Genomic DNA, 13,170 nt, shown 5'->3' with positions numbered 1-13,170 from the left:
ATACTTAAGCCGGGTAGCCCGATATGGCTAACAATGAGGGAAGTTGCCGACGATCAAAAGAAAGCAGGATGGGGAAAGCATCCAGCTCAGGCGGCCACCCAGCTTGGCCACACTGGGGGAATTTTCCCCAAAAAAGAAACTGGCAGGAGGCTTCACTTCCCGTCGCATCCCCACACTTCAATCACTCCATTCGGAGCACCGACCGCGACTCAAACGGCCTTGCATAGCCCGCACAACTCTGCGCCCCTGGGATGAAGTCAGTCCCAACAGAATTTACTCCCCGGTGAAGCGTGCAGGGCGCTACGTCCTTCAGACCTCTGAAAAATTGCTCTCAAGAAGCTGGAAAGGATTGCAAAAGGAAAGAGCAGAAACGCTGGCAGCAAAAGCCGGATACACCGCGGCTTTTTTTCCCCGCCCCCAAGCGGCTGGAGGAAGAAAAAAAGGCTCGGGGCTGGTGTTTCCCACCCCTCTGTCCCGCGGAGGGGGCTCTCTGGCCAACATGGCCGCGCACGTTTTCCTCACGGGACCCCCAGGTAACTCCTCTCTTCGCCAAGCGAGAAGACCGGAGATAGCGGGCAACCGCACGGCCTCCAGGAGGGAAGAGCGAGCGGGCGCAGCTGGGTGAGAACGAGGCCTTCCCCGGCCGCGACGAAAGCGGGCTTTGCTTCGGCACGCAGCCAGTGAGGTCTCGTGCAGGACCGAGCCGGGCGTCCTGGGGAAGAGCCGGCGAGACCCGCTTGGAAATCCTATCTCGCTTTCGCAATGCCCTATTTCCGGGAGGGGGGGGAAGGGAGAGAGGTTTTCTTCAGAGTAAACGTGCTTCGGAGGATCACTTTACATAGACTCTGCTCTCAAAGCGTCTGCGACCCACGCCAGTTCCGAGCTCCTTTTGTAGATAAGGCCGCGGTTGTTGTTTATTCGTTTAGTCACTTCTGACTCTTCGTGACTTCATGGACCAGTCCACGCCAGAGCTTCCTGTCGGTCGTCAACACCCCCAGCTCCCCCAGGGACGAGTCCGTCACCTCTAGAATATCATCCATCCACCTTGCCCTTGGTCGGCCCCTCTTCCTTTTGCCCTCCACTCTCCCTAGCATCAGCATCTTCTCCAGGGTGTCCTGTCTTCTCATTATGTGGCCAAAGTATTTCAGTTTTGCCTTTAATATCATTCCCTCAAGTGAGCAGTCTGGCTTTATTTCCTGGAGGATGGACTGGTTTGATCTCCTGGCAGTCCAAGTCACTCTCAGAATTTTCCTCCAACACCACAGTTCAAAAGCATCGATCTTCCTTCGCTCAGCCTTCCTTATGGTCCAGCTCTCACAGCCATATGTTACTACGGGGAACACCATTGCGTTAACGATGCGGACCTTTGTTGTCAGTGTGATGTCTCTGCTCTTAACTATTTTATCAAGATTTGTCATTGCTCTTCTCCCAAGGATTAAGCGTCTTCTGATTTCCTGACTGCAGTCAGCATCTGCAGTAATCTTTGCACCTAGAAATACAAAGTCTTTCACTGCTTCTACATTTTCTCCCTCTATCTGCCAGTTATCAATCAAGCTGGTTGCCATAATCTTGGTTTTTTTGAGGTTAGGCTGCAAGCCAGCTTTTGCACTTTCTTCTTTCACCTTCATCATAAGGCTCCTCAGTTCCTCTTCGCTTTCAGCCATCAGAGTGGTATCATCTGCATATCTGAGATTGTTAATGTTTCTTCCAGTGATTTTAACTCTAGCCTTGGATTCCTCAAGCCCAGCATGTTGCATGATGTGTTCTGCATACAAGTTGAATAGGTAGGGTGAGAGTATACAGCCCTGCTGTACTCCTTTCCCAATCTTAAACCAGTCCGTTGTTCCGTGGTCTGTTCTTACTGTAGCTACTTGGTCGTTATACAGATTCTTCAGGAGGCATACAAGATGACTTGGTATCCCCGTACCACTAAGAACTTGCCACAATTCGTTCTGGTCCACACAGTGAAAGGCTTTAGAATAGTCAATAAAACAGAAATAGATGTTTTTCTGAAACTCCCTGGCTTTTTCCATTATCCATCAGATATTAGCAATTTGGTCCCTAGTTCCTCTGCCTTTTCTAAACCCAGCTTGTACATCTGGCAATTCTCGCTCCATGAATTGCTGAAGTCTACCTTGCAGGATCTTGAGCATTACCTTACTGGCATGTGAAATGAGTGCCACTGTTCGATAGTTTGAACATTCTTTAGTGTTTCCCTTTTTTGGTATGGGGTTATAAGTTTATTTTTTCCAGTCTGATGGCCATTCTTGTGTTTTCCAAATTTGCTGGCATATAGCATGCATTACCTTGACAGCATCTTGCAAGATTTTGAACAGTTCAGCTGGGATGCCATTGTCTCTTGCTGCCTTGTTATTAGCAATGCTTCTTAAGGCCCACTCAACCTCACTCTTCAGGATGTCTGGCTCTAGCTCCCTGAGCACACCGTCAAAGCTATCCTCGATATTGTTATCCTTCCTATACAGGTCTTCTGTATATTCTTGCCACCTTTTCTTGATCTCCTCTTCTTCTGTTAGGTCCTTGCCATCTTTGTTTTTGATCATACCCATTTTTGCCTGGAATTTACCTCCGATGTTTCTAATTTTCTGGAAGAGGTCTCTTGTCCTTCCTATTCTATTGTCTTCTTCCACTTCCACGCATTGCTTGTTTAAAAATAATTCCTTATCTCTTCTGGCTAACCTCTGGAATTTTGCATTTAATTGGGCAGATCTCCCCCTATCACTGTTGCCTTTTGCTTTCCTTCTTTCTTGGGCTACTTCTAGTGTCTCAGCAGACAGCCCTTTTGCCTTCTTGGTTTTCTCTTTCTTTGGGATGTATTTTGTTGCCGCCTCCTGAACAATGTTGCGAACTTCTGTCCATAGTCCTTCCAGGACCCTATCTGCTAAGTCCAGTCCCTTAAATCGATTCTTCACCTCCACTGCATATTCCTTAGGAATATTAGTGAGCTCATATCTAGCTGATCTGTGGGTCTTCCCTAATCTCTTTAGTCTGATCCTAAATTGTGCAAGAAGAAGTTCGTGATCTGAACTACAGTCAGCTCCAGGTCTTGTTTTTACCGACTCTATAGATGTCCGCCACCTTTGGCTGCAAAGGACGTAGTCAATCTGATTTCGGTGTTGTCCATCTAGTGAAGTCCATTTATAAAGCCATCTCTTTATACATGGACTGTTGGAAGAGAGTGTTTGTTATGCAGAGTGAGTTGTCTTGGCAAAATTCTATCAGCCTATGTCCTGCTTCGTTTTGTTCTCCCAGGCCATGCTTACCTGTAATTCCAGGTGTCATTGGACTACCCACCTTAGCATTCCAGTCTCCCGTGATGAAAATAACATCTCTTTTAGGAGTCCAGTAGGTGCTGCAGATCCTTATAGAACTGCTCTACTTCAGCTTCTTCAGCATCTGTGGTTGGGGCATATATTTGGATCACTGTGATGTTAGATGGCTTGCCCTGAATTCGAATTGAGATCATTCTATCGTTTTTTGGATTGTATCCAAGCACTGCTTTAGCCACTTTACTATTAATTATGAAGGCTACTCCATTTCTTCTGTGGTCCTCTTGTCCACAGTAGTAGATCTGGTGGTCATTTGATGTGAAGTGGCCCATTCCAGTCCATTTCAGTTCACTGACGCCCAAAATGTCTATCTTTAATCTTGACATCTTACCAATAACCACATCCAATTTGCCCTGGCTCATAGATCTTACATTCCAGGTTCCAATGGTGTGTTGATCCTTAGAACATCGGATTCGCTGTTCACCACCAGCACCGTCGGCCGCTAGCCATCCTTTCGGCTTTGAGCTAGCTGCGTCATCACGTCTGGGGCTAGTTGAACTCATTCCCTGTTCCAACCCAGTAGCATTTTGACCATCCTCCGACCTGGGGGTCTCATCTTCTGATGGTATACTGACATATCTCTGGTTGTACTGATCCATTTAGTTTTCACGGCAAGACTACTGGGGTGGGATGCCATTACCTTCCCCAAGGATCGCATTTAGTCTGACCTCTCTGTCATGACCTTCCCGCCTTGGGTGGCCCTTCATGGTTTAGCTCATGGCATCTTTGAGGTGCTCAAGCTCCAGCACCACGACAAGGTAACGATCCTTTGCTGAAGAAGGCCACGGTATTGTGCCCAATTTGTGCCCATCGATGGAAACACAGTGGAGTTTATTTTTGAGTGAATGTTATTTACGTGGTGGGATGACTGGGCCGGATTAGAACTGCCTCTCTTTAATCCTACTTGCATGGCGATTTGCTATTAGTTATTGCAGGTCAGTGGTTGTTGCAATAGATTCCTGAAGGTTTTAAATTATGAGTTACAGCAGTGTATCTCAACCTTAGCAACTTTTAAGATGTCTGGACTTCAATTCCCAGAGTTCCCTAGCCAGCCATGTTGAAGTCCACAGATCTTAAAGTTGCTAAGGTTGAGAAACACTGAGCTATAGAAACAGTCATTTACATATTGATAGGATTATACAAGATGACAGCAGCTTGGCTTGGGGTGGACTACAGCTTTTATTGGGTAGTGTTCCTAGGATGTGGAAATTAAGATGAAATCCCACATTAATTATCTCTGGAGAAGGTCTTGACAGAGAGAGCAGCCACAAAATTCTCCAGCAGATGTTCTTGTATTTCTCTTGCTGGCCTTCAGAAATTCATACAGGGGAACCCCTTCCCAAAATGGCAGTGGATTTCTCTTCAGTATAACTCAGCTCACTGCTTGCAGAGAAGCTCAAATGTGACAGTGGGTCTCCAGTTCCCAGTATTAACTATACACGCTCCACTGATGCAAAAAAGAATGCCCCCCTCTCCAGTAATATAGGATCTGCCACCGTCTTGTTTATTCTTTATTCATATGCAAGTCCCTACTCTTAGTATTTTGTAATCTGAAACAGGTAGAGTTTGACATTGTAGTTAAGGTGTTGGACCAGGGCTGAGGAGGCCTGTATTCAAATCCGTTTTCACTAGAGGAATTTGGGCTAGCTATCCACCCCCAGTCTACCTCACAAGGTTGTTGGAGCAGTGAAATAGAGGGAGAGCCCCTTTATAAACTGCTTTATGCTGCTGGAAAAAAAGGTAGGATAAAACTCAAATAGGAAAGGAATAAAGCCAGATACATCTATGAATAATCAGGAAAAGAATAATGTATATGTATAATTGGAGTAATTATAGGTTATAATTACTCCAATTATACATACTTTTTTTGGCTCCCTTACATTAGGGATTTGGAATCTCCAAGGCACAGCCTAATCTAGCCCACTGTACCTGCAAGGCCTCAAATGTGAACTCTGCTCTAACTATCCTGCATATTTTCTCCTTGGGAAAAGCAAGGGGTAAAAGTGGCATTTGCAGGACAACAAACACAACTGTGCTGCCTCCGTACAGTTGCAGATGAAAAGTGCTTTTCTCTGAGTTGACAGGTGAGGGGAGATCACTCCCACCCCACAATCCTGCATGGAGAAGTTGCTATCTGGAGCTGGGGTTCTTTAAGCCTGCTGCCTGGTATTGTCTGGCACACTGTGGCTGATAAAGAATCAGATCAAGTCTGGTCTTCTGAGAAGAGTCAGGGATTAAGATAAAGGGACTTGAAGGGTCTTATACTTCCCGAAAAAGGTGAGTTTTGAGGAGGGATTTAGAGGGAACAAAGAGCGAGGCCCATGGAGATATTTTGGGGAGCAATCAGGCAGTAAGAACTAGGGTTTTCAGATCTGGCCTGCAAGATAGCAGCAAAAAGATACAATATGATGTCTACAAGACAGCAGCAAAAAGATACAGAAAACTCCATTTCTTTGCTGCAGTCAACTGGAGTTTTGCAGAGCAGATCTGGTAGCTCTAATTAGAACCAGCTAAAGAAAATTAGTGGAGGCATTCCGGAGAGACTCAAGAGTTGTAGAACATTACAGTATTGCAAGTATTGGGATTTATTTGCAACAGAGAGATAAAGACGGCTTAACCTTTGGAGGCTTTGAGGTAAGAGCAAGATGTTTAAGATCCAGGAGAGGTTAGGAAGCTAGTGAAGGGAGTGGTAGAATTTCAGAAAAATGAGATAGAGAATTTTGAGAGCGAGAGCTAGCTGGATATCCTATGACTGTCTTTGTATGATATAGCTGATCCCTTTCTCTGACCAATTCACACACCTCTGTGGACACAAGTCAGGATGACCGAGTGATGTTGTCTCTTCCCAGTTAGTGACTTTCACTTCCTTTCACAGTTTCTTTTTTTGCCAGAGGGAGAAATTGCTGTGACACCTCAATATGTTTCTGCTGTTTTTCACACACACACACATACACATAGTATGCTGGGTGGGGAGGTAAAAACCAGACTAGCTCCAGAGAAGGAATGTCTGTAGAGACCCCATTTTTGCAGTGTCTGTACTTCAAGTGGAGAAAGGATTGATTCTCCCCCAATAAGTTGTTGGACAGTAGTTCAAGGGTTGTTAAGGACTATGATCAACCCTCTTAGAATTAAGTAGTTGGGTCAGCTGGCCCAGTTTTCCTGTTCACTTGACATATTGCTCCCAGCACAACTAACTGTGTTATGTGAATGGGGCACATATTTCTGGCATGATGGGAGAACACAGAGATTTACAATACGATGTCTGCTTTGTAATGGCTAGGTAGAAACAGGGAGTCAAGCAGTCCTAAAATAATATTTCCTTTGTTTTATATGAACACTATCGAAGTGACACTTGACAAAGATTATTTTTGCTGTAGGAATTGGCAAAACAACATTGATCCGGAAAGCTGCTGACATTTTAAAATCATCTGGTCTCCCCATTGATGGATTTTACACAGAGGAAGTGCGAGAAGGTGGCCGGAGAATAGGGTTTGATGTGGTCACTCTGAATGGAAGAAGAGGAATATTATCCAGAGTTGGGTAACAAAATTTTAAAATATATTTTCTGGCACCCATTTTAAAAAAACCGCTGTGGGATGCTTCTTTGAAACCATTATGCTTTACAAACATGACAATGATAAATCTATGAAATGGCAAATGAGACTGTAAAGTTGTCATGTGGTGACTATTAGTCTAATGCATGGGCACGTTGGTCTTAAGTGGTAAGAAAGTAGCCCATAACTGAATAAGCTGTTGTGATTTGTGGTAAATGGGAGGGGCACCACCCCATAATAACCTGCAGTGTTAATTGCTGAAGAAATTAGCAAAATAGTCCCAATTAAAAATTACATTACATTTCTAGAACATTTGAAAGGACAGTGGCCAGTCTCCCACACTGATCTGTCACCCCAAGGCCGGTATGTCTCTGAATACTATTTGGTCCTTCAAGCTGCATTTTGTGGCTCTATTTTTATGTGTGTGTACACACACACACACACACACATTCATTCATTCATTCATACATTCATTCCAGCCAAGATTGGGATGCTAGCAGCCATCTGGAGCACCTAAGAAAGGTGAGGAAAAATTAGGAGCAGGACAGGCATGGCAAACCAGATTGGAGGCTGTAATCAAATATAATTACATTATAATTAAAACCATGCATGTAAGCATATCCCACATTATTTTACTGTATATTTTTTCCCTGAAGATCATTATTGTTTGTTGAAACATGAGGCTTTTGGTTTGCTCATAGTTTATTTCTATTTGCTATAATTGATCAGGTAAATATTTGGCTATATATATTTTCTTCATGTAGCTCTGGTCATTCAGCAGCAAGGCATGAATATCGTGTTGGCCAATATGTTGTAGATCTAGCTTCGTTTGAACAGTTGGCTCTTCCTTTGTTGAGAAATGTAAGTTACATAGTAGAACTGTATGCTTTTTGGTGAATAATGTATGAATTTTCATGAAAATGCATAGGCTGTATTTTATGGGGCTTTAAATGCTCATGTAAAAGGTGGTGGGTCTCTCACAACAATGTGATCATGCTCATTCTTTAAATAGCATATTGTATCTTGGAAGTTTCCATTTCACACTTTTGTGGATGTTTTTCACTGACAGAAGAATTTTGTGATGAATTTAAAGACTTGTAAATGAAAATGTTTATTTCTTTGCATCTCTCATGGTAATACCAGAGATATAGCGAAGTAGTCTCATAAGTAAAAAAGGAACAAGTATCTGTATGGTCCTTGGTGTTAGCAGCAGATGTTTCCAATGTAGGTTTCCAAATGTTGATCCAAATAGCACTTCAATTACGTAGTCTATTGTCTTACCATGAATAAATCCTTTAAATGTAGTTCAGACTACTTTCAAATTATTTGAACTTCAATTGTGAACATCTCTTGATAATATCTAAGAATTTGAGTCCAGCCAGGTAACAGCACTTAGTTGATTTTGGCTGTTCTTGAAAAGCAAAGCAGGGTTGGATCTGGTTCATATTTGGGTGGGAAACCACCAGAAAATTCTATAGAAGTAGCCTAAAGTGAGAAGTTGAAAAAAGTCCCAGAAAGTGGCAGTGACAAATGTTTCTGTCTTGTTGCAAGAAAACTACAAGGTTGTGTTCATGAGGTCACTGGGATTTGAGCTCAGCATGAAGTAGACTTTGTCTTAGAGTGTCAGCCCTTCAAGGCAGGCTAGGTCAGGAAACAGACACCACAGGGACTACTAGAACTCTACCTTATTGTTGTAGAGTATAATAACAGAATTTTGAAAGCCTGGTAACATTTGCCTCTGCCCTGCCTTATACCATACAGAATCAAAGCTGGGTTATTTTGAACCTTTTCCTCATGCTTCCTCCTTTTTCAGGACGATGTTGTTGTTGACATTCTCTTTTCTTTTCTTTTCTTTTCTTTTCTTTTCTTTTCTTTTCTTTTCTTTTCTTTTCTTTTCACAGTTGTGCTAACGGTTCTTGCATTGCTTTATAAACTTTAGCTCTACATACAGAGAGGGAAAACTCATCTGGGGAACAATGCAGCTAGATATGAAACCAACTGATTTTCCATTAGTTTTTGCCTAAAATTTCTGTTCTCATAGCTTTTTGTAAAATAGTGGACACTTACATAGATCAGAGTGGGGAAGCTGTGACCCTCCAGATGTTGAAGAACAGCTCCTCCAAAATGTCCATAGAAAGTAGAGCTGCAGAAGTGTGGTTCAGTAACATACAGAGAGCCACCCATACCCCACCCCAGACAGAAAGGCTAGAATAGATTTTGAATATGCAACTTGGCCATTGTACAGGCCTTTTATTGGGCTGGTGGTCTTTCAAAATAAATGACTGTAATGTAAAATATTTTTGCAAGAAACAGTTATCTTGAAACTGAATTATTTTTACTCTAAAGGTCAGGGTAGGTAGCCTGAAGTCCTTCACATGTTTTGTCCTGCAGCTCTCACTGACACTTGGCTGTTTGCCCTGCTGGCTCTGAGCTGAAGCCCAAAGATCAGGAGGGCATCAGACAGTGTATCCCTGATACAGAACTGTGATTTAAGGCATATAAAAATATTTTGTATTTGGTTGCTAAGTGCTTTTATCCTATATGTATTTTCCTCATAGGCTGATTTTGGCAGCAGTACAATGAAGAAGGTTTGCATAATTGATGAGATTGGTAAAATGGAGCTCTTCAGCCAGACGTTTATTCAATCTGTCGAACAAATACTGAATGGATCAGGAACTGTGATATTTGGAACAATCCCAGTGCCTAAAGGAAAGCCTCTGAGACTTGTAGAAGAGATCAGAAATAGAAAGGAGGTGAAACTCTTCAGTGTAAGTCACTGACAGATCCACTGAGAAAGTTTGGTTTTTATCAGCATGGGATGGTCTGACGTCTTATTTAGCATTTGTCTGGGATAAAGTTGCATTCCCACTGAAGAAGCAGGTGGTCACTGGCCTATCCTTGTACTGGAAACAAAGCTGACTCCACGGTGTGTGTCTTTTAACCTTTAAGCTTGGGGTTTCAGCTGCACTTGTCCTCAGATATGAAGTTTAAAGTACATCCCACTCACTTCCCTTTTACAAACAACATTTAAAGAAGTCAAAATGTTCGTTTGTTTTAAATGGCTGCAAAGAGATCCACTCACCCAGCTTATAAGCCACTCCATTTCCGAAAACGCCAAGCAGCTTACAAAGAATGTTTCTCTGTGAGATGCTTCTAAATATGTTACTGTAAGATGTGATTTCAGAAGTTTCCTAGATAAACAGCAGTCATCAAGGGAGCTTCCTAATGTGCATCTTGACAAGCTCAGGAGAGGGAAAACAAGTGCATTATAGAGAATATGGAGACATTTTAACAAAAGGAATATTACAACCGTTCTATTATAGCTAATACTCTAATAGTAGTGGTGGTAAAACCTAATGCTAATAATGGGTATCATTCATCAATATGTCACTGTCTTATACACTGTTGATTGCAGTATTAATATCATGGTGTTTCCTCCCCCATTTGTCTAATTTAATTCCTAATTTAGCTCCAGCATTCTTGGAATACTGGCAGTTATTCCCTTCAGTGTATCTAAATGTCTACAGATTGTTTAGCTGTTTGGAAATATTATTTTTTTTTGAGAACTCCTTTTAAGGGCCCTGTTTTTATACTAGAAGTATGACATCCAGTGTATAAATCTTGTATACTTTTGCTATTTTGGTGATATGCTATTTTGGTGATATACCCCCTGCATCTGTCTGCATATTTTCACATCTGCAGTACTATGAGCAATCTACTTACCCCGCATGTGTTCTTTATCAGTAGAAAGCAAATCAAGTGATTTGAAGGAAGAAGTAAGAGTCCAAAGGAATGTTCTCTCCTAATGTGGAAATAGAGAGAATGAGCTCCTATACATTATAATTAACAACAACAACAACAACAAACTGATAATTTGCCAGTTCTTAGTTTTTTGTAGTTCTAAGTAGGGGCATACAAAGAAGTCTCCACAAATGTGTCTACTTTCTAAGCCATACATTTAGGCTACTTTCATTAAATGAAAACTAATATTAATCCATATTTTTATGTGTGTTCTATTTTTTTTCTTTTTGAAATTCTAGATTACGAAGGAGAATAGAGATGGCATTTTACAAGAAGTTGTGACAACTGTGGAGAACTGCCTAAAATGAGATGTGTGTCTTGACATCCCACCTCTTCTGCTATTTACAGTTTGATGTTATTTTCATTAATATCTAGAGCTTAATTGACTTGAATGGCTGGTGTAGGTGTTCTTGTTTTACATTTGTTTTCTGAGGTTGGTTTCTGTATAAAAGTTAATTTGTTCAGGAAAATACACACACACACACACACACACACAAATACATACATACATTCACCAATATAATGATTAGCTTCATCATGATACTGAGAATCTAGGCTCTGAATTGCATGATACCTCATTTTAACTGATACAAACAATGAAAACCTTTGAACAGCATGCTGTGGATCAGTCTATCACTGATCAGATACTTTTTCACTTATAGCACTGTATTGTAGAAGAAGGGTCTATGGAATACATACCATTGCACATGGAACATTTTTCAGGAATACCATAAATAAAAAGAGGGCAGACATGGAAAACTAGAAAAGAAAGGGGAAGTGTCTCAAGTGCCAGTGAAATTTTCTTTACTTTGAAAAACTCAGCACTTTTTCAGAAAATTATTTGTCAAGAGCATAGCTAAAGCATTTTGATTAGCAGTTACTAGCTTTTACACAATTTGAAAAACACTTCTCACTGGCATTTGAGACCTTTCCCTCTTTTTCAGGGATATCGGGAATCAAACATTAGATTGGTCAGCTTGACTTGCCTCTGAAAGTAAAAGTAAAAATGATTAGAAAACTGGAAACAAAAGGCATACATGTATCTTTATAGTGCTATTTTGGGGCTGTGTTTAAAGAAATGATTTTATGATCGTAAAATCAGATTTTCCAAAATCCCTTTAATATTTATTTGTTCATTCGTTCATCAACTCTTAATTTCTGAACATTTATTAAATATTTTCTACATACATATTTCTATATGGAATGTATTTCCCTTATGAATAATTTTTATTTCTCTAATTCAGCTTGACATTTGATGTACCAAGTTAAATTGCTGTGTTCAGTAACACTTAACATTTTTTGTTTCTTTTGCACCTTTTTCAGTTAATAAAGAAGCTATAAATTACTGTGACACAACACATATCCCACAAGACCTCTGAATGATGTTCAGGCAAAGTATTTACCATTTAATCAGTTTTGCATATCATGAAAGCTAAATTCCCAGCCAGGTGCACGTTTTCATACACTGCAATGTTTTTTTTGGCGCCAACAAAAAAATGTAAAGATATGCAGCCGCTTTTCTTTTGGTATGTGAAATGTAACATATGTTCAATTAAAGCATTCCTTAGCTAAAGGAATGTAGAATCTCACATTGTTTTCAAAGCTATTTATTTAGATAGCAGATGTAGTTAGTCTACGATAACAAAAATCCATTAGGTGAATTTTTTCTTCCACGAGGCTACAGCTGAGATCCCTAAACCTTTTTGAACTCTGAATATTTGGAAATGTGAGAACTTCTGTTCGCACCACCACAAATATCTGGTGTGGGGAGCTGCATACTGTAGTCACAAAAGGCAAGTAGCTTACCAAATGAACTTATACTGAAGTGTTAACCTATTTTACCCCACCAAGCCCAACCAAATACTCTTTTCACTGAAAGAAATCTGGAGAAGCTTTCATAAAGCATACAGATTTTATGCATACAGAAATTAAGTCCCCAGACAAAATATATACATGCTACAAACAACATAGAGAATGCCCATGAAAAGGTGGTTTCCTTTCCCAGTCTCTCAAGCTTATCAGGCAGGAGCCTCTAAACTGTCCAATAATCTTTAAAAATGACTCTGGGCCCATATGGAGAGAAGGAAGAGAAAGAGCCATGGGAGGCTATGGCTTGGCTTTCTGGCCAAACAAGCAAATAAAAAAGATTGAATTGCTTGGTCACTGTGGGGGAAGATGTCTGGCTTTGGTAGTAGTACCAACTTATTGCAGTTATTCTGGAGTTTGCCTGTCAAGAGGACAGGAGTAGAGTTTCTAAGTCCCTATATCTTAGAGGAAACGTCAGAAAGCTCTTGGTTCATGAGTTTGTTCTCTCTCATCCTCTTATATAAGAAGGAAAATGTTCATGCTCATTATAAGTGGCCCAGCTGTTATAAAAATGTCTTGTAGGGCTGTGACTTGGTTCTGTTGAGCATCCTTCCTTGCTATTGGCTCAGTAAGCTATTTTCTGCAGTGCAGCTGTTCCATGT

The 13,170-nt window shown here is 41.2% G+C and overlaps 1 protein-coding gene across 2 annotated transcripts; it reads left to right on the top strand.

The window, feature by feature from the left end:
- Positions 1 to 265: 265 nt before the first annotated feature.
- On the top strand, positions 266 to 12,291 carry NTPCR (nucleoside-triphosphatase, cancer-related). Of its 2 annotated transcripts, XM_063306794.1 has the most exons (6): positions 266 to 533; positions 6,725 to 6,887; positions 7,666 to 7,762; positions 9,460 to 9,669; positions 10,942 to 11,013; positions 12,026 to 12,291. In XM_063306794.1, the coding sequence occupies exons 1-5, from the start codon at positions 500 to 502 to the stop codon at positions 11,008 to 11,010; spliced, it is 573 nt and encodes a 190-aa protein (XP_063162864.1). In that variant the 5' UTR covers positions 266 to 499; the 3' UTR covers positions 11,011 to 11,013; positions 12,026 to 12,291. The 2 variants fall into 2 exon arrangements, with proteins under 2 accessions (XP_063162864.1, XP_063162856.1); XM_063306786.1 differs by having other exon boundaries at positions 268 to 533; positions 10,942 to 12,291.
- Positions 12,292 to 13,170: the final 879 nt, after the last annotated feature.

The sequence above is a fragment of the Candoia aspera genome, chromosome 1, assembly GCF_035149785.1.
Source record: "Candoia aspera isolate rCanAsp1 chromosome 1, rCanAsp1.hap2, whole genome shotgun sequence".
Lineage (NCBI taxonomy): Eukaryota > Metazoa > Chordata > Lepidosauria > Squamata > Boidae > Candoia > Candoia aspera.
This window is presented reverse-complemented; position numbering and strand designations above follow the sequence as displayed.